The sequence below is a fragment of the Lepidochelys kempii genome, chromosome 25 (assembly GCF_965140285.1).
Source record: "Lepidochelys kempii isolate rLepKem1 chromosome 25, rLepKem1.hap1, whole genome shotgun sequence".
NCBI classification, from domain to species: Eukaryota; Metazoa; Chordata; order Testudines; family Cheloniidae; genus Lepidochelys; species Lepidochelys kempii.
In genome coordinates this window covers 6,709,056-6,730,369 of record NC_136404.1, presented here as the reverse complement: position 1 = coordinate 6,730,369, position 21,314 = coordinate 6,709,056, and the positions used below count along the sequence as shown (strand labels likewise).

The following is a 21,314-nucleotide window of genomic DNA, read 5'->3' as shown; positions in this document are numbered from 1 at the left end:
TATTAGTTAGGGAAGTGGATTGCACTGAAGAATTCATGGATCTAAAGGCAGAGGAGGCCTGGGATTATTTTAAATCAAAGCTGCAGAAGCTATCAGAAGGCTGCATCCCAAGAAAGGGGAAAAAACTCATAGGCAGGAGTTGTAGACCAAGCTGGATGAGCAAGCATCTCGGAGAGGTGATTGAGAAAAAGCAGAAAGCCTACAGGGAGTGGAAGAAGGGAGGGATCAGCAAGGAAAGCTACCTTATTGAGGTCAGAACATGTAGGGATAAAGTGAGACAGGCCAAAAGTCAAGTAGAGTTGGACCTTGCAAAGGCAATTAAAAGCCATATAAATAAGAAGAAAACAAAGAAAGAAGAGGTGGGACCGCTAAACACTGAGGATGGAGTGTAGGTCAAGGATAATCTAGGCATGGCCCAATATCTAAACAAATACTTTGCCTCAGTCTTTAATAAGACTAAAGAGGATCTTAGGGATAATGGTAGTGTGACAAAGTGAGACTGTTCTTAATGACAGGTTTCAGAGTAACAGCCGTGTTAGTCTGTATTCACAAAAAGAAAAGGAGGACTTGTGGCACCTTAGAGACTAACCAATTTATTTGAGCATAAGCTTTCGTGAGCTACAGCTCACTTCATCGGATGGATTCTGTGGAAAGTGTAGAAGATCTTTTTATGTACACACAAAGCATGAAAAAATACCTCCTCCCACCCCACTCTCCTGCTGGTAATAGCTTATCTAAAGTGACCACTCTCCTTACAATGTGTATGATAATCAAGGTGGGCCATTTCCAGCACAAATCCAGGGTTTAACAAGAACCTCTGGGGGGGGGGTGGTGGTAGGAAAAAACAAGGGGAAATAGGTTACCTTGCATAATGACTTAGCCACTCCCAGTCTCTATTCAAGCCTAAGTTAATTGTATCCAATTTGCAAATGAATTCCAATTCAACAGTTTCTCGCTGGAGTCTGGATTTGAAGTTTTTTTGTTGTAATATAGCAACTTTCATGTCTGTAATCGCGTGACCAGAGAGATTGAAGTGTTCTCCGACTGGTTTATGAATGTTATAATTCTTGACATCTGATTTGTGTCCATTTATTCTTTTACGTAGAGACTGTCCAGTTTGACCAATGTACATGGCAGAAGGGCATTGCTGGCACATGATGGCATATATCACATTGGTGGATGTGCAGGTGAACGAGCCTCTGATCATGTGGCTGATGTGATTAGGCCCTGTGATGGTGTCCCCTGAATAGATATGTGGGCACAGTTGGCAACGGGCTTTGTTGCAAGGATAGGTTCCTGGGTTAGTGGTTCTGTTGTGTGGTACGTGGTTGCTGGTGAGTATTTGCTTCAGGTTGCGGGGCTGTCTGTAGGCAAGGACTGGCCTGTCTCCCAAGATTTGTGAGTGTGTTGGGTCATCCTTCAGGATAGGTTGTAGATCCTTAATAATGCGTTGGAGGGGTTTTAGTTGGGGGCTGAAGGTGACGGCTAGTGGCGTTCATTTGCAAATTGGATACAATTAACTTAGGCTTGAATAGAGACTGGGAGTGGCTAAGTCATTATGCAAGGTAACCTATTTCCCCTTTTTTTTTCCTCCCCGCCCCCCCCACGTTCTTGTTAAACCCTGGATTTGTGCTGGAAATGGCCCACCTTGATTATCATACACATTGTAAGGAGAGTGGTCACTTTAGATAAGCTATTACCAGCAGGAGAGTGGGTTTGTGTGTGGGAGGGGGGAGGGGGGACAAGGAGACAAAGAGACAAGGTGTGACGAAGCGGGACTGTTCTTAATGTTTCCTCTGAATAGTGTGGGGGTGCCTCAGTTTCCCCATGCAGTTCTTAAGTATCTAGGGGGTGGGATAAGGGTGTATGATCATTGCAGAGCCCTAGAGGGCAGGTGTGTGCAGGGGTCTGGACACAGAGAATGGCCAACACCCTGTTTTCTGGCTACTGATGGCCTGGACCCTTCCCCCCTGCAAGGTGAGAGCTAAAGGGTTGGAGAACAAGGGAATCAGGTGACCTCCTGGCCCCGGAAAGGGACAAAGCCCAGAGGAGGAGGGGCTGGAGGGAGTTTCAGTTTGGGGCTGGCTGGAGACATGGGGCTGGAGGGAGTTTCAGTTTGGGGCTGGCTGGAGACATGGGGCTGGAGGGAGTTTCAGTTTGGGGCTGGCTGGAGACATGGAGTGAAGGGCAGACGTGGTTGTCTGGCTCACTGCCCCCAAAATGGACCCAGCTGAGGGGTCTTGTTCTCTGCACCTGCAAGCTCTGTTTTAGACCATGTTCCTGTCATCTAATAAATCTCTGTTTTACTGGCTGGCTGAGAGTCACATCTGACTGCAGAGTTGGGGTGCAGGGCCCTCTGGCTTCCCCAGGACCCCGCATGGGTGGACTCGCTGTGGGAAGCGCACGGAGGGGCAGAGGATGCTGAATGCTCCGAGGTCAGACCCAGGAAGGTAGAAGCTGTGTGAGCTGTGTGTCCTGAAGACAGTCTGCTCACAGACAGGAGACTGCCCCAGAGTCCTGACTGGGTTCGTAGGGAGCAGTTCCAGAGCATCACTCAGGGACTCCGTAACAGGTAGCATGACAAATGGGAATGAGGATATGGAGGTAGATATTACCATATCTGAGGTAGAAGTGAAACTCAAACAGCTTAATGGGACTAAATCGGGGGGCCCAGATAATCTTCATCCAAGAATATTAAAGGAATTGGCACATGAAATTGCAAGCCCATTAATCATAGAATCATAGAATATCAGGGTTGGAAGGGACCCCAGAAGGTCATCTAGTCCAACCCCCTGCTCAAAGCAGGACCAATTCCCAGTTAAATCATCCCAGCCAGGGCTTTGTCAAGCCTGACCTTAAAAACCTCTAAGGAAGGAGATTCTACCACCTCCCTAGGTAACGCATTCCAGTGTTTCACCACCCTCTTAGTGAAAAAGTTTTTCCTAATATCCAATCTAAACCTCCCCCACTGCAACTTGCAAGAATTAGCAAGAATTTTTAATGAATCTGTAAACTCAGAGGTTGTACCATATGACTGGAGAATTGCTAACATAGTTCCTATTTTTAAGAAAGGGAAAAAATGTGATCCAGGTAACTATAGGCCTGTTAGTTTGACATCTGAAATATGCAAGGTCTTGGACAAAATTTTGAAGGAGAAAGTAGTTAAGGACATTGAAGTCAATGGTAAATGGGACAAAATACAACATGGTTTTACAAAAGGTAGATCGTGCCAAACCAACCTGATCTCCTTCTTTGAGAAAGTAACAGATTTTTTAGACAAAGGAAACGCAGAGGATCTAATTTACCTAGATTTCAGTAAGGTGTTTGATATCGTGCCACATGGGGAATTATTAGTTAAATTGGATAAGATGGGGATCAATATGAACATTGAAAGGTGGATAAGGAATTGGTTAAAGGGGAGACTACAATGGGTCCTACTGAAAGGTGAACTGTCAGGCTGGAGGGAGGTTACCAGTGGAGTTCCTCAAGGATCGGTTTTGGGACCAATCTTATTTAATCTTTTTATTACTGACCTCGGCACAAAAAGTGGGAGTGTGCTAATAAAGTTTGCGGATGATACAAAGCTGGGAGGTATTGCTAATTTAGAGAAGAACAGGGATATCCTACAGGAGGATCTGGATGACCTTGTAAACTGGAGTAATAGTAATAGGATGAAATTTAATAGTGAGAAGTGTAAAGTCATGCATTTAGGGATTAATAACAAGAATTTTAGTTATAAGCTGGGGACGCATCAATTAGAAGTAACAGAGGAGGAGAAGGACCTTGGAGTATTGGTTGATCATAGGATGATTATGAGCCGCCAATGTGATATGTCCATGAAAAAAGCTAATGTGGTCTTGGGATGCATCAGGAGAGGTGTTTCTGGTAGGGATAAGGAGGATTTAGTACCGTTATACAAGGCACTGGTGAGACCTCACCTGGAATACTGTGTGCAGTTCTGGTCTCCCATGTTTAAGAAGGATGAATTCAAACTGGAACAGGTACAGAGAAGGGCTACTAGGATGAGTCGAGGAATGGAAAACTTGTCTTATGAAAGGAGACTCAAGGAGCTTGGCTTGTTTAGCCTAACTAAAAGAAGGTTGAGGGGAGATATGATTGCTCTCTCTAAATATATCAGAGGGATAAATACCGGAGAGGGAGAGGAATTATTTAAGCTAAGTACCAATGTGGACAAAAGAACAAATGGATATAAACTGGCCACCAGGAAGTTTAGACTTGAAATTAGACGAAGGTTTCTAACCATCAGAAGAGTGAAGTTTTGGAATAGCCTTCCAAGGGAAGCAGTGGGGGCAAAAGATCTATTTGGCTTTAAGATTAAACTTGATAAGTTTATGGAGATGGTATGATGGGATAACATGGTTTTGGTAATTAAATATTCATGGTAAATAGGCCCAATGGCCTGTGATGGGATATTAGATGGGGTGGGATCTGAGTTACCCAGGAAAGAATTTTCTGTAGTATCTGGCTGGTGAATCTTGCCCACATGCTCAGGGTTTAGCTGATCACCATATTTGGGGTCGGAAAGGAATTTTCTTCCAGGGCAGATTGGAAGAGGCCCTGGAGGTTTTTCACCTTCCTCTGTAGCATGGGGCACGGGTCACTTGCTGGAGGATTCTCTGCTCCTTGAAGTCTTTAAACCATGATTTAAGGACTTCAATAGCTCAGACATAGGTGAGAGGTTTTTCGCAGGAGTGGTGGGTGAAATTCTGTGGCCTGCGTTGTGCAGGAGGTCAGACTAGATGATCATAATGGTCCCTTCTCACCTAAATATCTATGAATCTATGAATCCCAATCCCCATCCCCACACAGATCCCAACCCCCCAGAATCCATTCCAACCCCCCTGCCGCAGGTATCCCAACCCCACCCCCAGCACCCATCCCAACCCCCCTGATATTCCACCCCCCCAGCATCCATCCTAAACCCTGGTTGCCATCCCAACCCCCAACCCCACAGGGATCCTGACCCCCAGAGTCCATCCCCACCCCCCGCACCCCATGCCAGCTTCGGGGGGACTTACAGAGGACGAGGTGGCCCTCTGCCTGCTCAGAGCCGGCTCCTGTTCGGTCTCTTTGGAGAAAGACAGGTCATAGGTCTTTGATCTGAAATGCACCAGAGGCCAAAAGTGAGAGAGGCAGAGCCCTGGACAGGGTGGGGGCGGGGGGGAGTCCTCACAGGGCAGGGCTGGACTCAGGGGGCAGGCAGGCAGGCCGTAGGGTGAGCAGGTGTCCAGTTTTAGACTGGAACACCCAATCGAAAAGGGACCCTGGCGGCTCTGGTCAGCACCACCAACCAGGCCAGTAAAAGACCGGTTGGCGGTGCTGCGGGGCTAAGGCAGGTTAGTCCCTACCTGTCCTGGCTCTGCCCTGTGCCCCGGAAGCGGGCAGGAGGTCCAGCTCCTAGGCAGGGGGGCCACAGGGCTCCGCGCGCTGCCGCCGCCCAGAGCACCGGCTCCGCACTCCCATTGGCCGGGAGGGGCACTGGGGAAGGGGCGGGGCCTCGGGGAAGGGGCAGGGTTAGGGTGTTCAGTTTTGTGTGATTAGAAAGTTGGCAACCCTAGCAGCACAGGGAGGCACTGAGGATGGTCTGGGTGGGAGAGGGGGGTGCACTGTGACTGTGCGGCTTTCCAGGGCAGTGTAGCTCGCCTGGGCCCACGTGTGCGGAGTCTGAGAAGGGAATTTCGGGGGTGGTGGGGCCTTGTTCTTGGGGAAGGTCCCTGTGGGAGCGGCAGGGCCTCACCTAGAGAGGCTGGGGTGCTTCCTTGGCTGGGGGGCATCGCTCCCCGTCTCCTCCAGGCTCTGCCACTTCTTCAGCTCCAGCATCTTCTTCTTGCTCTTCTTGAGTTTCCCGGAGCTGGCGGCAGGGTCAGCCAGGCCGCTGGGGAGGGCAGAGAGCAGGGTGGGGTGACAGGCGCCCCCAGCAAGGAGCCTCATTCCTGCCCCCTCATCTCCCCAAGATGGAGGGGGGGATTCGATTTTCCTGCTCACCTAGTGCCCCAGCTGGCAGCTACCGTCAGTGCAGACGGCCCACCCCCTGCCATCACTCCCGGGGTCCCTGCTGTGACACGGGTGCGATTCCTTCCTGGCCGATGGCCGTCCCCGCCCTCCCCAGCCAGCCCCACTCCAACCTGCAGGCTGTTTTCTCCCATAGGTAATGGTGGTGCTACCCCAGGCCATGGAGAAACTCCAGAGACACGTGGGGCAGCTGAGTGATGCCCACTGGCTCCCTGCCCCCTCTGCCCCGCCCAACCCCCCCCCCGGGTCTGGGGGGTCTTTACAGCTGAGTCCCCAGGGAAGAGTTTCTGTGGCTGATCTTAATGGGGAGGGGGCAGGGCTCTCTTCACAGCACAGCCAGCCTGGGGGGCTGCAGCAGGGGGGGTGGGTCCCTGCTCTCCAGTCCCCAGCTGCACCTCCTCTAGGACTCGTACCCCCCCTGCCATGGACCGTGGCAAGGCCTTTCCGTGGCCAGGTGCAGAACACGACCTGGCCCCGTTTCTGATGTCCTCCACCCTCCCTTGGTCTCAGACAGGCCGATCAGATGGCCCCGGGGGCAGGGTGGAGTGAGGCACACCCCTGCTGAAAAGCCAGATTCACAGACACAGCAAAGGGGGGAGGGGAACAGAGCGAAAGGGCCAACAAGCTGCGTGACAATCCCACAGCCAAGAGAGGGCAGCGTCAAACGGCCCCAATCCCAGTGCTGCTGCCACTCAGCTGGGCCCAGCCGAGTCTCAGCCCTCCACAATCTGCACACGAGCTGTATGAGCTTCTCCGTCTCCTGCTTCTCCGCAGAGGGAGGCTGCTGTGAGATCTCACAGAGCACGTCCCATCAGCAGATCCCGAAAGCGCTTTGCATAGGAGAGCAGTATCATTACCCCCATTTTACAGATGGGACAACTGAGGCACAGGGAGGGGTGGTGACCTGTCCAAGGTCACCCAGCAGGCCAATGGCAGAGGTAGGAGTAGAACCCAGGTGTCCTGTCGCTGACTCCAGTTCCCTATCAGCCCAACCACGCTGCACCGGCAGATTCCATCCTCCCCGCACAGCACCAATTAGCGTCATAGAATCCTAGAATATCAGGGTTGGAAGGGACCCCAGAAGGTCATCTAGTCCAACCCCCTGCTCAAAGCAGGACCAATTCCCAGTTAAACCGCCAACTGGCGGAACAAAAGCATAAAGTCCATTTTTCTGCCTTTTCATTATTTTTTTTAAAGGGGTTTATTCATTTACTTGCTAACTCACAACATGTAATCACTCGCAACAAGTGTCCCTCCCACTAGGGCAGGGGTGGCCAACCTGTGGCTTCGGAGCCACATGCGGCTCCTTGTCTAGGCACCGACTCCGGGGCTAGAGTGACAGGCGCCAACTTTCCCATGTGCCGGAGGGGGGCTCACGGCTCAACCCCTGGCTCTGCCACAGGCCCTGTCCCCACTCCACCCCTTCCCCACCCCTCCCCTGAGCCTGCCGTGCCCTCGCTCCTTCCCCCCCAGAGCCTCCTGCACGCCACAAAACAGCTGATTGGGAGGTGTGGGGAGGCGCTGATCCGCAGGGCTGCCGGTGGCTGGGAGGCGCTGGGAGCGGGGTGGGAGAACTGATGGGGGGCTGCTGACATATTCCTGTGGCCCTTTGGTAATGTCCATTGGTAAATTCTGGCTCCTTCTCAGGCTCAGGTTGGCCACCCCTGCCTTAGGGGAATTAACAAGGATTGGCTGTAATTAGCTGGAAGTTAATAATACTGTGTTGATACAGTGCAAGATCAGTTTCAGTTTGTGTAATACCCTGCATGTCAGATGGTAACAGCATCGGGGCAGATTCTAAAGCCCTGACCCAGAGCAATGGAACTGGAGGGTTCTCAGTAGATTATGGAGCCTTTGATTTTTGCTTCCTAAGGCAAAAGGGAGATAAACACTCATGTTTCAGGGCGTGGCATGACCTGACCTTGAATCATGGGGGTCAGGAGGGAACTTCCCCTGGGGGAATGTTATCTCATCACTGCAGGGATTCTTGCAACTTCCTCTAAAGCAGCTGGAACTGGTCACTGTTGGAGACAGGATACTGGGCGTGATCTCCCCTTGAAGTCAAAGGGAATTTTGCCTGTGCAAGGACTGCAAGGGTGGCCCAACCTGCCTTTACCTTCCAATGAGGTTTGCAAACACCAATCAATTCATTCTCACAACCCTTTCCATGCAGTAAGGGCTGTTCTCCCCCATATACACACAGCTGGGCAGGGGATCTGAGCAATTCCTGGCCTCCAGCCCAGTGGCCGGACCTGTCACCCCTCCCAGCTCCCTCTTACAGAAACAAATGACCCAGACAGGAGTTTACCCCTTGGGCGGTTGTGTTCAGAGCGGGTTAAATCAGGGAGAAGACTGCATTGTGGAATTGTTCCCTTCCCACTGCCTCTCGCCCTGTGACAGCCTTGTTTGCCTTTAACATCAGATTAACCTCTTCCCCCCACCCCCACAAAACCCTGAACAGCATGAGGCCTGGAGCTTGGGTAATGGGGTGCCCTGTGCTGCCGGGGGGGGGGGGGGGAGGGGAGGAGGAGAGAGCTGGGTTTCCTGCAGCACTGAATAAGCATGTCTTTTCTGTTTGAGCTCTTCATCCCCTCAATCTCCCCAAGCTCGGGCCCATGTGGGGTGCACAGCATCCTGTGTCAGTGGGGGCTTGGGGGTGATCAACATCTCCCAGGATCAGGCCCATTGAGATGAGGGAACCTCTGGCTGTTCAACCCTGACCATTCCTGCTGCTGCTCTGAGCCCTGTGACACTGCCTGGGAACTCGGGGTTCCAGGCCTCCTGTTGGCGCCAGCATGCAGTGGGAATAGGGAGGCGACATGGGGACCATGGGGAAGTTAAGTCCAGTGGCTAGGGTGTGAGCCTGAGACTTTAAAATCTGAGTTCAGTTCCCAGCTCTGCCACAAGCTTCCTGTGTGCCCCCGGGCATGTCACTTAGCCTGTCTGTGCCTCACGTCCCCCTCTGGACAATGGAGAGACTAACCCGGCCCAGCCTCGCAGGGGTGCCTGCTGGTGATAAAACCCTTGGGGGGAATCCCACAGTCAAAAGCCCTGAGCTCTTTAAAATGACTGTGCTGGTTTCCACGGGCATCCTCCCCTCTAGGGCAACACTACACCCCACACGCAGGCATCGCGAAGGCATAACGGTACTCTGAGCACATGCCAACCAGCCGCAGCTCAATCAGTCCACAGCTCTGTCCAAACACCCATCTGGGGCCTGATAGAAACATCCCAGTGTCCTCAACCATGAAAAGAAAAAGAGCTGCCCATTACCCATCCCAGCCTGACCTCTCCTCCTCACCACAATCAAAGGCCCTGCCGGAGTATTTATAGCTCTATGTTAGCGCAGGCCTCTTTGGACAGCGTGGGATTTTATGGGTAAGAGCGGAGGATGGCGAGCCAGGACTCCTGGGTTCTGTTCCCAGGTCTGGCAGGGCAGCCTGTTAATTAGAGAGCGGACTTGGGGACGGAATCCCTAGATTGCCAGCTCTGGGAGGAAAAGTTACCTAGTGGTTAGAGTAAACAGAGTGGCGTGGGGGAGAGGACTCCTGCGTTCGAGTCTCAGCCATGACACTGGTTTGCCATATGGCTCAGCTTCCCCCATTGCTAACAAGCCCTCGGTGCAATCCCACGGCACACGAGAGACGCTCTACTGAGAGCAAAGGGATTTTGAGTCTCTGTTGCCGAGTGGGAGTTGGCATCATGAAGGGGGGAGGGGGAGAGAACAGGAGACGAGCCTGAGCTGCAGAGTGGGGGTGCTCAGAGCTGTACCTTGGGGCCCTTTCCCACCTCTGCGTGGGGGCCAAAGCACCCCCACCCTGGCTGAGATCAGAGCCCACCGGAGCCAACACACACCCTTTACCTCATCACTGAGACAGCTGAGGGGTCGCGTCCCACCCCGGCTCCCATGGGTTCCCACTTGCTCTGCTGGGCTCCGGATCCCTGCTGCACTCCAGCCTGTCTGCCTCACACACTCCTCTCCTGGCTCTGATGCTCCTGCCCCTCAGCCTCCTCCCAGCTGGCTGGGAATGGGAAGGGATGCCTTGTATTCAGCTGGCCCAGCTTGTTGGGACCAGCCCAGTCGAGTTTGTAGGGAGGCGTTGCTCCAAATACCATTTCCTTAAAGGGCCGGACCCAGAGAATGAACACTCTTGCTGCAAGCACATGGCCCTTTGCCCACCAGCACATTCCTCTCACTTGAGTGTTGACCTCACTTCCCAGGATCTGCTTGGGCAGATCCTGCTCTGAAAGCAGAGACCAGGTGTGCCTTTAGTGTGTAACCACTGAATCAAACACTCCCCAGCCCAGGGCTACAGCATGGGGATGCAGTGTCCCAGTCCTGCAAGTCTGGCCATAACTGTTGTTTTGGTTAAAGCCCCAGCCCCTGGAGTCATGTGAATATGAGAGAATCACAGCTTGTAATAAAAAAAGAACAGTCATTTCTAGCCCTTGTGGTTGCAGAGAAACACTGGAAAGGTAACCCCTAATGGCCCGAAAGCAAGGCAAAACCCTGTTTCTTTAAAAGGCAATTTTTAAGCCAGTCTCATGATTTCTGAACACCTGGACTTGGCAGCTCTGATTTACCTGAACAATATTTCCAAAGAATGTTGTTGTTTTTCCAGAATGATCAGACATTTTTAGCAACATTTTTCATCACCGATCTATTTTCAAAATAAGATTTATTTTTTTTAAAAGGGTTTTGGCGTTATTTTAGGGCAGGAGGGGTTTGGTTTTTTTCCCTCTCCCCCCCGAAACACAAATTTTATTTTGAAACTTAAAAAACAATGTTTTAAAATGTCTCATTTCAGAAAATGGAACCACAGGTAACGCTGCTGATCAAAAATCAGTAGGAAATATTTATTCTGTGGTGCTATTTTGAAAAACACCTATTTTGGGGGAAATGGTCCCCAAAAGGGCATTCAATGAAAAATTCTTTAGTTGAAAAAATTCTTTACCTGGTGATTCCTGGGTTGTGCCCCCGAGACCCTCCACCTGATAAAGCTTCACCCTGCAAGGTCTCAGCTCCATCTCCTGGGCAGATTATTGACAAATCCAGAGATTCCAGAGCCAAAAGACACCACTGTGATCCTCTAGCCTGATCTTCCCCATGACAGGGGCCAGAGAACTTCCTCAACATATTTCCTAGAGCAGATCACTTAGAAAAACATCTGAGCGTGATTTAAAAATGGCCAGGGATGGAGACTCCACCACAACCTTCGGTCAATTGTGCCAGTGGTTAATTACCCTCATTGTCAAAAATGTATGCCTTCTCTCCAATCTGAATTTGTCTAGCTTCAACTTCCAACCATTGGACCATGTTAGCCCTTTCCCTGCTAGACTGAAGCCTCCATTATCAAATATTTGGTCCCCAGACTGTAAACAAGTCACCCCTTAACCTTCTCTTTGTTAAGCTAAATAGATAGAGCTCCTTGGTAAGGCAGGTTTTCCAGTCCTTTAGAGAGACAAGGTGGGTGAGGTAATATCTTTTGTTGGCGAGAGAGACAAGCTTTCAGTCTTACACAGAGCTCTTCTTCAGGGCTGGGAAATGTACTGGACCAGCTAAATACAGATTGTTTAGCATAAGGAGTTAACATATCTCAAGGGCCCGCTCAAGGTGCAGTGGCCCGTAAACACCCCTGTCAAGGTTCCTCCCCCACTCTGAACTCTAGGGTACAGATGTGGGGACCTGCATGAAAGACCCCCTAAGCTTATTCTTATCAGCTTAGGTAAAACGCTGCCACCACCAAAGTGTTACACAAAGAATAGGGGAAGTGCCCACTTGGAAACATCTCCCCCCGAAAATATCCCCCCAAGCCCTACACCCCCTTTCCTGGGGAAGGCTTGATAAAAATCCTCACCAATTTGCATAGGTGAACATTGGATCTTAAGAACAATGAAACAAACCATTGGATCTTAAGAACAATGAAAAAGCAATCAGGTTCTTAAAAGAAGAATTTTAATTGAAGTAAAACAATCACCTCTGTAAAATCAGGACGGTAAAAACCTTACAGGGTAATCAGATTCAAAACAGAGAATCCCTCTAGGCAAAACCTTAAGTTACAAAAAGACACAAAAACAGGAATATACATTCCATTCAGCACAGCTTATTTTATCAGCCATTTAAACAAAACAGAATCTAACACATATCTAACTAGATTACTTATTAGCCCTTTACTGGAGTTCTGACCTGCATTCCTGCTCTGGTCCCGGCAAAAGCATCACACAGACCGAGAGAACCCTTTGTTCCCCCCAGCTTTGAAAGTATCTTGTCTCCTCATTAGTCATTGTGGTCAGGTGCCAGCGAGGTTATCCCAGCTTCTTAACCCTTTACAGGTGAAAGTGTTTTTCCTCTGGCCAGGAGGGATTTAAAGGTGTTTACCCTTCCCTTTATATTTATGACAACCCCTGTAACCACAGGACAAAAAGGAGCAGGGGTTGTTGTAATAAGCCATATACTGGTCCAAGAAAAGCTCTTACCTTTAATATCCTGGGACCGACACAGCTACAACAACGCTGCCTACAACAGTGGAAGATATTCTAATCTTTTAATCACTCCAGTGGCTCTTCTCTGAACCCTCTCCGATTTATCAACATCTTCCGGTCAGCAGTGACAGCTCAGTCATGCTGGATTGATAGCTCTGGACATGGGGGAAAGGGGCTTGGGACTCCTGGGTTCTTTGCCACTGCTTCACTGCATTACCTAATTTCACTTCCCTTTCCTGCCCCTCGGTTTTCTTCCTGATGGAAAGGGGATGGGGATTCCCTCCCTGACCCTTAACTCATTACCATCTTCAAAGAGCAGTTCGAGAGCCTTACAGATGGCAAAGGATAGCGAAGCATTATTGATTCTACAGGAGTACTGTGTTTTCCCAGCAAAACATGCACTCTCTGTTTGTGGTGGCTTTATCCCCTCTACCGAGGGAAAAATCTCAACAAGCAAGAGCCACAAGCAGAGCATACACGTCTCCTGGATGTAACGGGGCCAGGCCCAGCCGAGCTGCTGAGAAACAGGGGGGTTTCCCTCAGAAAATGTTGGTGGAAATGAAAATAAATGTCATTTTCTCTTGAGCAGGGAGGCAGGGCATCCTGGGAGATGAAGTCCAGTTGGGGAGCCCAGCCCAGAGAGGATAATAGCGACCGAGGCACCATGGCAGCATTTCGGGGTTTGGGGAACTCTCGTCACGCAGAGAATCCGAGTCGAACCCCCACGTGCCGGTCGAACCACGGTTGTGATGGGAAAGTTTGGACCAGCCCCAACACAGCAAAGAAAGGCCTCGCTGTTTCCCAACTCCATGCCCCATAGGGCTGGTGGGAGGGGCTCGGGGCTGAGGGGGTGGCATTTCCCAGGGTGCCGCCAGCAGAGTGGGTGTTGCTCTCCCAGGGTGCAGGGTTGCCGGTTTTGTTTGGATGTATCCCTGGAGGTGTCATCACATGACATCATCTTTGATTAAAGATTAATCTTTAATTCCTGGAGACTCCTAGACACCCTAAAGGGTTGGCAACCCTACAGGGAGCTGGACAGTGCCCAGGTGGGCAGGGGAGCACAGGGCTTTCCCTACAGGATCCCACTAGCTGAACGCCGACTCTGGCCCATCATAACCTGCCTTAGCCTTGTTTGCACACAAACGTGGGCTCTCTGGGTCTGTATTGGTGGTAAAACACCCTAATGTGGACACAGTTACACCAATATAAGGGAAGGGAAATCAGCTATACCAGTAACAGAAACCTTTATTCTGGTATAACTGTGTCCACACGATTGGCTATACTGATAAAATTCACACACCCCTAACCAAACCGGCAGGCCAGATTCTGCTCATTGACACAGGCATAAATTCGGAGTCACTCCACTGAAGTGACTCTGGATTCACACTGGTGTAACTGATTAGACGCCATCCAGTGCACAGGCTCCCTGGGAGAAGGTAGCCTCAGAGACACTTATCAGAGGACAGCTCTTCCTCTGAGCAGGGCAGTGAAGATTCTGCCGCCATGCGCCAGACTCTGAGGGAGCCATTAGCCCGTGCGCAGGCAGAAGAGCCAATGGAGTGAAAGAAGCAGACCCATACACCAAGCTTTCCAGTCGGCGGAGGGTGGTTTGTGCACACTATGTTCAAGAAGGCAGTGGGGCCGGAGCCCTTTCCAATTTCTCATGCACACGTAGAAGCTGTATCTACCCCTGGTGGCAGGCAGAAGGGCTGTGCCTTTTACTTGTTTGCACCTCAGGCATTGGCCAGAGATGGGGATGGCCAACTGTGCCACGGATGATTATTGCTTTCAGCGTCTGAGGTATACAGTGCAGCACCCACAGGAAGGGGAAATCAGTGCCACTGTCCGAGAGACCGTCGCGTGGGGCTGGTGGAGAAGGCACCAGGGCAGCGAGGTTAAATCCTTCATGCAGGAGAAGCAGCCATGGCTGAAATTCCAGTTGCACTGTGCTGTTCTACCCCAGAGATGGCCACATTTCAGTGTGGGAAGAGCCTATACATGGTAGCAAAGCTGTGGCCATATAGAGCTTATTCAGAGCTGTTTCTATAGTCACCACAGCTAGATGTCCCAGTAGGAACAATGTCTGGCAAGCCGCTAAATATACCCCTTGTATTTTACACACGTCAAGTCAGAAATGACAGCTCATTTGCACTCAGAATGCCTTTTGCTTTTGCAGCATCTGCTGGGTAGGAGATGAATTCAGGCCCATTCTCTGTGCGTCACGTCCCTTTCCTGACATGAGCGGTATATTTGGACTCCTGCCTTCCCTGGGGAGTTTCTATTTCTGGTGGTATGAGTGGGTCGCATGGTGGATCTGGGCTTTGGGTTTTAAAATCTTAGCTTGTTGAGAAGAGAGGAGAACAACCTGTACTGCTCCGGGCCTCACGCTTATCTCCTGGCTTCCAGCAGAGCTCGAATGGGATCAGGAGGAGCTGGAAATAGTGGTTTGGGCCCATGCTGGCCAGTTTGTGCCATTGTTATTTATTGTTGGCCCCAGCCAAGGACCAGGTCCCACTGCGCCAGGTGCTGTTCAGATGTAACAAAGCAGACAAGCCCAGGTCCTCAAAGGTATTGAGATGCCTAATTCCTATTGGAATCAGTGGCAATTAGGTGCCTAAATACCTTTGAGGTCCCAGCCCCTGGGGGCTTGCAATCTACATGTCAGACAGGCCACAGGAGGGTGAGGTCACCAGCAGGCAGACAGAGTTAAGCAGCAAAGCAGAAGGCCCAGCGTGTCCCTGGCAGGAGGGCATTACTGGCAGCGCTGGAAGGCTTCAGGAGGGATTGGGGCAGCTCTATGTGTTTTGCTGGGGAGGCTTTGCCATGCATGGGTGGGGACAGGCAGGGAGACACTGGTGGGAGACTTGGGCAGGTGAGGTTGCTGTCCCCAGGAGAGCGCAGGCCGGATCCACGGCTGCACAGCTCAGGGATGTGATCCCTGGGGTGGGCTGGGATGGCAAAGAGCCTTAAAGCAGCTGGTGTGTGAGATGCTGCATTGCACACACGCTCCTTGTCTGCACACAGAAAGCCCTCCCCAGCATACCCCTGCCCTACAGAGCCACCTATTGCCAACCCACCTTCATGCTTCCCCTGCGAGAGGGCTCAGGAACCACTCCTGGGCAGATGCCACAAAGCCACCACCTTGTCCTGCACAGCCCTCCTCGGTAATGCGGAGGGGGAAGTTCAGTGTGAGAATGGTTATGCAAAGGAGAGCTGGGATCTCTCTACTGACTGGCTAGGAATTATCCCCTTTCATTTATTTATTGCCCCATCTTCCTCATCTCACCCACCTATAGCCTCCTGTTTTTTGGAGTGTGATTTTTGGGGTAGGGGCTTGTAGCAACTGGCATGGAACTTGGAGGGAGGAACACAGGCTGCAGGAGGGAAGAGTTTGTGGGAAGGCACCCCAGAGTCAGTCTGGGTGCACATGGCTGGAATGTCTGCTGCAGCTCCAACTCCTCTATACATAGTCCTCCTAATAAAGAGCCCCTTTAGTTTTACAGGCATGGAGTCTTCTCCTGGTATTATGCAACCCATGAAACATGACTGTCCTTGGTTATACGTTTGTAAAGCACCCAGCACAAAAGCCTGGCTGTGGCTTTTAGATGTTGCTGCAACATTAATGTTAAATAATGAAGAATAATGGCATGCAATGCCTTGCTGCTACAGGACGAGAGAGACACCGAGATAGAATCTCTTATTACTGGGGGTTTGGCTGGCTTCCACTGAACGATTCACTAACCCAGCCCACAGCTGTGAATTCAGGATGGATGACTATTACTGACCCCAGTCCATCTGTATATGCTTCACAAGGGAGGTCAGGATCATTATCTCCATTGTACAAGCAGGGAAACTGAGGCACAAAGAGGCCAAATGGCTTGCTTAAAGCCACCCTGTAGGCCAGGGGGACTTTGGGGGGAAGCACCCAGACCGGCCAGGGGTTCTCTAGCCCAGCACTCTCCACTGGACCACAGTATTCCTTTGAGCTACTGCACCCTGACAGAGCCCCCTTCTAGTGCTTTGTGGCTGCTGCTTTCTAGTGGCTGGGCCCTGCTACACATAGTAGCTAGTTCTTCAGCTTGTGTGGGGCAGGGAGGAGGATCCCCTCCCCTCTGCTGTGTGTAGGGAGGATCGTGTCTGTGGACTCAGGTTCATCACAGTGGCAGGGTAGGAACCTACCATGACGGTGGGGCTGGGAGGTGAAAGGACAGCGCAGGGCTGGGGCCGAGCCGGGATTCGGAATCCACCTGCCCCTCTCATGCCCAACAAAACGTCCGATTTCTCCCAGCGTTACAGGGAAAAGAAAAAACAAGCTGCCCCTCCACGGGGTTACCCACGTCTGCCACAAGGTTGTTTCCTCTTTCCCAAGCCTTGAGATTTTATGATGGTTTGCACCTTGCTCCCAAGCTCTCTGGCCCCTCCGAGATGATGATTAGCTGGAAAGGCTCCAGAAACACATGTTCCTGCTGGGAGTGAGCTCAGCACAGGGCCCATCTGCATGTTCTGAGGGCCTGGATACCCCGCCCGGGTAACTGCACCCACCCATGGACAGGGGAGAGGAGGAGAAACCCCTCCCCCAGCGGAGGGAGGAAGAGGGTGTCTGACCCCAGGGTCGCTGAGTTGTCAAGCTGCTGCTGGGTGTTTTGCTGATCAGCAAGAGCATGCACGGACCCCGCTGCGGACAAATGATGGACCCTCTGCCATGGCAGGCTTGGCCAGTTTTTTTCCTGGAGATAGGGAGCTTTGCTGGTCTTGGGAGATGCTGGCCACTGCCCAAGGCAGGATGCTAGGCTAGATGGCTCCCAGCCTGAATCTGCCTGGCCTTTCCGATGGTTACCTGACCGCTGTTTCCTTGTCCGGGGGAAAAGTGGTCGAAAGCGGGAAGGCCCAGCAAGGGAGTCCTTACATGTAGTGCTTTTCGTTGTGTGAACCCAAACTCTACAGTCTAGTGCCTAGAGCAAGGGAGTGGGGCCAGGACTCCTGGGTTCTATTCCCAGCTCCGTTTCAGACTCAGTGGGTGACCTTGGGCAAGTCACACCCCTTTCCATGCCTCAGTTTTCCCAGCTGTGATACAGGGGAGATTATACTCCTGCCCCATTGCAAATAGCACAGGGCTGTGTAAGTGCAGTGATTTCCCTTTGCGCACACACACACTTCCAGCAGCAGGCCCCTGATATGAGTCAGTGACTGAAGCCCTACAGCATGCCCAGGGGTGGAGATATCATTCTCCCTCCTTTACAGATGGGGAAACTGAGGCACGGGGTGGGGGCATCACTTACTCAGGGTCATCCCAGGAGCATGTGGCAGGGCTGGGAACAGAGCCCAGGTCTCATGCCTCACCCACAAGGTCATGCTCTGTGCCCTGTGGAGACGCCCAGGGCCGAGCAGGCACATCCAGGCCACCAGGGTCCCTACTCCGACCAGCTCGCTGATCTCCCTGTGCCAGGTCAGGCCCTGTGATGCTGGCAAGTGCTGGGCTCACAGCAAAGCCCAGCCCAGGCTGCCGGAGGGGAGTGACTGGCGCCCTCCCCTCCTGGCTCTGGCCGCTGCACAGGCACCCCCGGCACAATGGGGTGATGCCAGTGGAGAGGCGGGGGGGGTCATATCACCCCACAGCAGACAGGGCAGGCCAGCACTGCTGAATGTCTGGGGAGGAGAGAGCTGTGCGTGTTACAGCTGAGCTGCCCCAGCCCACAGAGGGGGGCAGCGCTCAGACACCGGGTGGGGGACATGCATAGCCCAGGGCACAAACTCCTTCCCCTGGACACTCCACCTCCCTCAGACACCCCCTCCCACCGCCATTCCCACAAACCACAGCCCCACTCGCACCCTGCCCCCCAAACCACGCACCCCACTTCCTCCCTACCTCCACCCCAACACCCACAGCTCCTGGGACGCCCACACCTGCCGCAGAACCAAGCAGCCACAGCCACCGGCCCCTGGATCAAGTCTGCTGCAGGCCCACGCTGCAGGCCCCGAGAGCAAGACAAACTCTCCAGGAACACACCCCAGCCCTACCGGCCCAGGGGCTCTGAAGAGCTTTATAGCCTTTAGCAGGTTCCATGGCCCAGCCTTTCCAGGTGGGGGCCTAGCCTTGCAGCCACCCCCAGGGGAGGAAACTCAGGCATGGAGCCGGTAACAGATTTACTCAAGGTTACATTGGGACTCTGTAGCCAAGACAGGAACTGAACCCAGGACATGTACGGTGACAGAATTCCTACTCTGCCCTGGTGGGTCCTGTGCTTATTGGCAGATTTGCTCGCCTCAGAGGTTCACGGCAGCCCTCAGTTTGGCCACTTTTGCTAGTGGCTCAAACCTGCCGTTCACTCAGCTAACCTCATCACTGGCCAGCGTGGGGAAAGGGAGAACAATCCCCACAGTCTCCGCTGATCCACGATGTAGGTCAGGAAACAGCCCAGAGACCTTTCCCTCTGGTGGGACCCACAGTCCAGGTCAACTCCTCCTACATTGGAAGGTTTGGGGGGAGCCCAGGCTCACCCTCTACTCCGGGTTCCAGCCCAGGGCCCTGTGGATTGCAGCTGTGGAGTGCCTCCTGGAACAGCTGTGTGACAGCTGCAACTCCCTGGGCTACTTCCCCACGGCCTCCTCCCAACACCTTCTTTGTCCTCACCACAGGACCTTCCTCCTGGTGTCTGATAATGCTTGTACACCTCAGTCCTTGAGCAGTCCGTGTTCTCACTCTCAGCTCCTGGTGCCTCTTGCTCCCAGCTCCTCTCACACACACCACAAACTGAAGTGAGCTCCTTTTTAAACTCAAAAAGAAAAGGAGTACTTGTGGCACTCCTTTTCTTTTTGCGAATACAGACTAACACAGCTGTTACTCTGAAACCTTTTTAAACTCAGGTGCCCTGATTAGCCAGCCTGCCCTAATTGAGTCTAGCAGCTTCTTAACTGGCTCCAGGTGTCCTAATTACGCTGCCTGCCTGAATTGCAAGTTCCTTCTTGTTCTGGAACTGCCCGTTACCTTACCCAGGGAAAATGCACCTGCTTAATCTGGGACTAATATATCTGCCTTCACTCTCCTGTCGCCATCTGGCCTGGCCCTGTCACAGCACACAGAGGAATCAAACCCAATACACCCCTGGACACACCCCCAGAGGAATCCCCAGGGAGTCTGGGTTAATTTAGCCTGGAGAGGACAGACTGGACCAAGATCTCTCTCCCTACATGCGCGTGCTGGGGCACTGGAACTAGGGGTGACAGCATCCGAACGTCTCACACAGGGGTTACAGGTGTGTTTTCCCCCACTGCGAACGCTGTCCCAATGCCTCTGCCGCGTAGTGTTTAATTCATGCCAGGGCTGAGCCCCGGAACTCTGGTTGGCAGTTCAGAGCCCCGGCACCTCTGGGCTTGGCAGGGCTGGTCCCTGATACCTCTGGGCTTGGCCATTCAGAGCCCCGGCACCTGGGCCCGGCAGTTCAGAGCCCCGGCACCTCTGGGCTTGGCAGGGCTGGTCCCTGATACCTCTGGGCCCGGCAGTTCAGAGCCCCGGCACCTCTGGGCTTGCCGCATCAGTTATGAAAATAAAAAAACTGCTTGAGCCCCGGCGTGTCTTTCATTACAAATTAAGCCCTGCTGCCATGTGCCCGTACGCTAGCAGTGCCTGCATGTGGGTGGCTGGGCACCGAGAGACGCTGCAGGCCCCCTCCCGGAGGCTGCTCCTCAGGGCACGGGGGTGGGGGGGTCCCTCAGGGGCAGGCTGATGGAAGGGCTGGGGCCAGCCCTAGGGCCCCAGGGACAGCCCGCTCCTAAACGCCTGGAAGGAGAAATCCACTTACGGCTCCCGCGCCTCGCCCAGGGCATTGTCCGCTCCATTGAGCTGGGGCTCCATCGGACACGCTTCCCTCATCCCCTGGCCGCGCTCCTGTCTGTCCGTCTGCAACTCGGCAGAGGGCGAGTTCAAAGCTCAGAGTCCGGCGCTGGCTGGAACTGGGCTGGCCTGGGGGACTTGCCCGCAGGAAGCCTGCGCTGATGTCGACGCTGAGAGGCCCTGGCGCACCAAGGGCTGCTCGTTCCTAGCCACAGTGACTCCGGACTCTGTTCCTCGTGACGGTTTCCCCGGCGACCGGTCAGCAGGTGTTTTCCGCCTTCAAGGAAATCCAAGCATGGCAAAGCTGCCTCTGCACCACTGCCGGCTCTGAGATCATCTTTATATTCCTTCCTCCCGTCGCCCACAGCCGTGCACGAACACGCATGGCACATGCCAGCACACGCCAAAGCCAGGCTGGCAGCCAGGCTGATAATCAGATGGCAGCTTATGCCCACAAAAGCTTCCGACGCCCCTTCCACCCCGGGCGCTGCGCAGACGTTCCTAAACTGAGCTGTGACAGCCCTCGGTGCTGGGATGAAGGCACAGTCATGCTGTTGCGCACCCAGAACCCCACAGCCATGCTGGGGCCAGAACCCAGAGTCCCTGTATACAAAAACAGGGATGGAAGGGAGAATCACTGCTAACAGTGTTGGGCCTATGACACACAGCTGAGCCATTCAGGTTCCAGCCAGCGGGGGGCAGTAGCAGTGGCAGAGGGGTTTTGGGAATGGGAAGGAGCAGGGCAGGAGGGGGCAGGAATTGGAAGGATGCGGGGGGTGCAGCTAGTGCCTCACTGGGTGATCTCAGCCGAGTCACTGCCCTGCTCTGTGCCTCAGTTTCTCCTGCAGAGATGATACTTTGCTCCCTCCCCAGGGTGTGAGGCTTAGCGCATGTCTGGGAAGTGCTTTCAGATCCCCATCTGTCAAGTTACTCGTGTTGTCCTCCCTCCCCCCACTTCCTCTTGACT

General features: G+C 52.8%; 1 protein-coding gene across 4 annotated transcripts in view; it reads right to left on the bottom strand.

The window, feature by feature from the left end:
- The window catches only part of LOC140903111 (uncharacterized), a 32,207-nt gene extending 11,546 nt beyond the window's left edge, over positions 1-20,661 (bottom strand). Inside the window, exons 1-4 of one of the 4 annotated variants that reach the window (XM_073323887.2) lie at positions 20,316-20,644; positions 9,896-10,277; positions 5,759-5,896; positions 5,040-5,121 (exon numbers count right to left, since the gene is read on the bottom strand). In XM_073323887.2, coding sequence (XP_073179988.1) covers positions 5,040-5,121; positions 5,759-5,896; positions 9,896-9,942 — 267 coding nt within the window. In that variant the 5' untranslated portion in view covers positions 9,943-10,277; positions 20,316-20,644. Of the gene's footprint in view, positions 1-5,039; positions 5,122-5,758; positions 5,897-9,895; positions 10,278-20,315 lie in introns of all 4 variants that reach the window. The other 3 variants (XM_073323888.2, XM_073323885.2, XM_073323886.2) reach the window with 3 other exon arrangements.
- Positions 20,662-21,314: the final 653 nt, after the last annotated feature.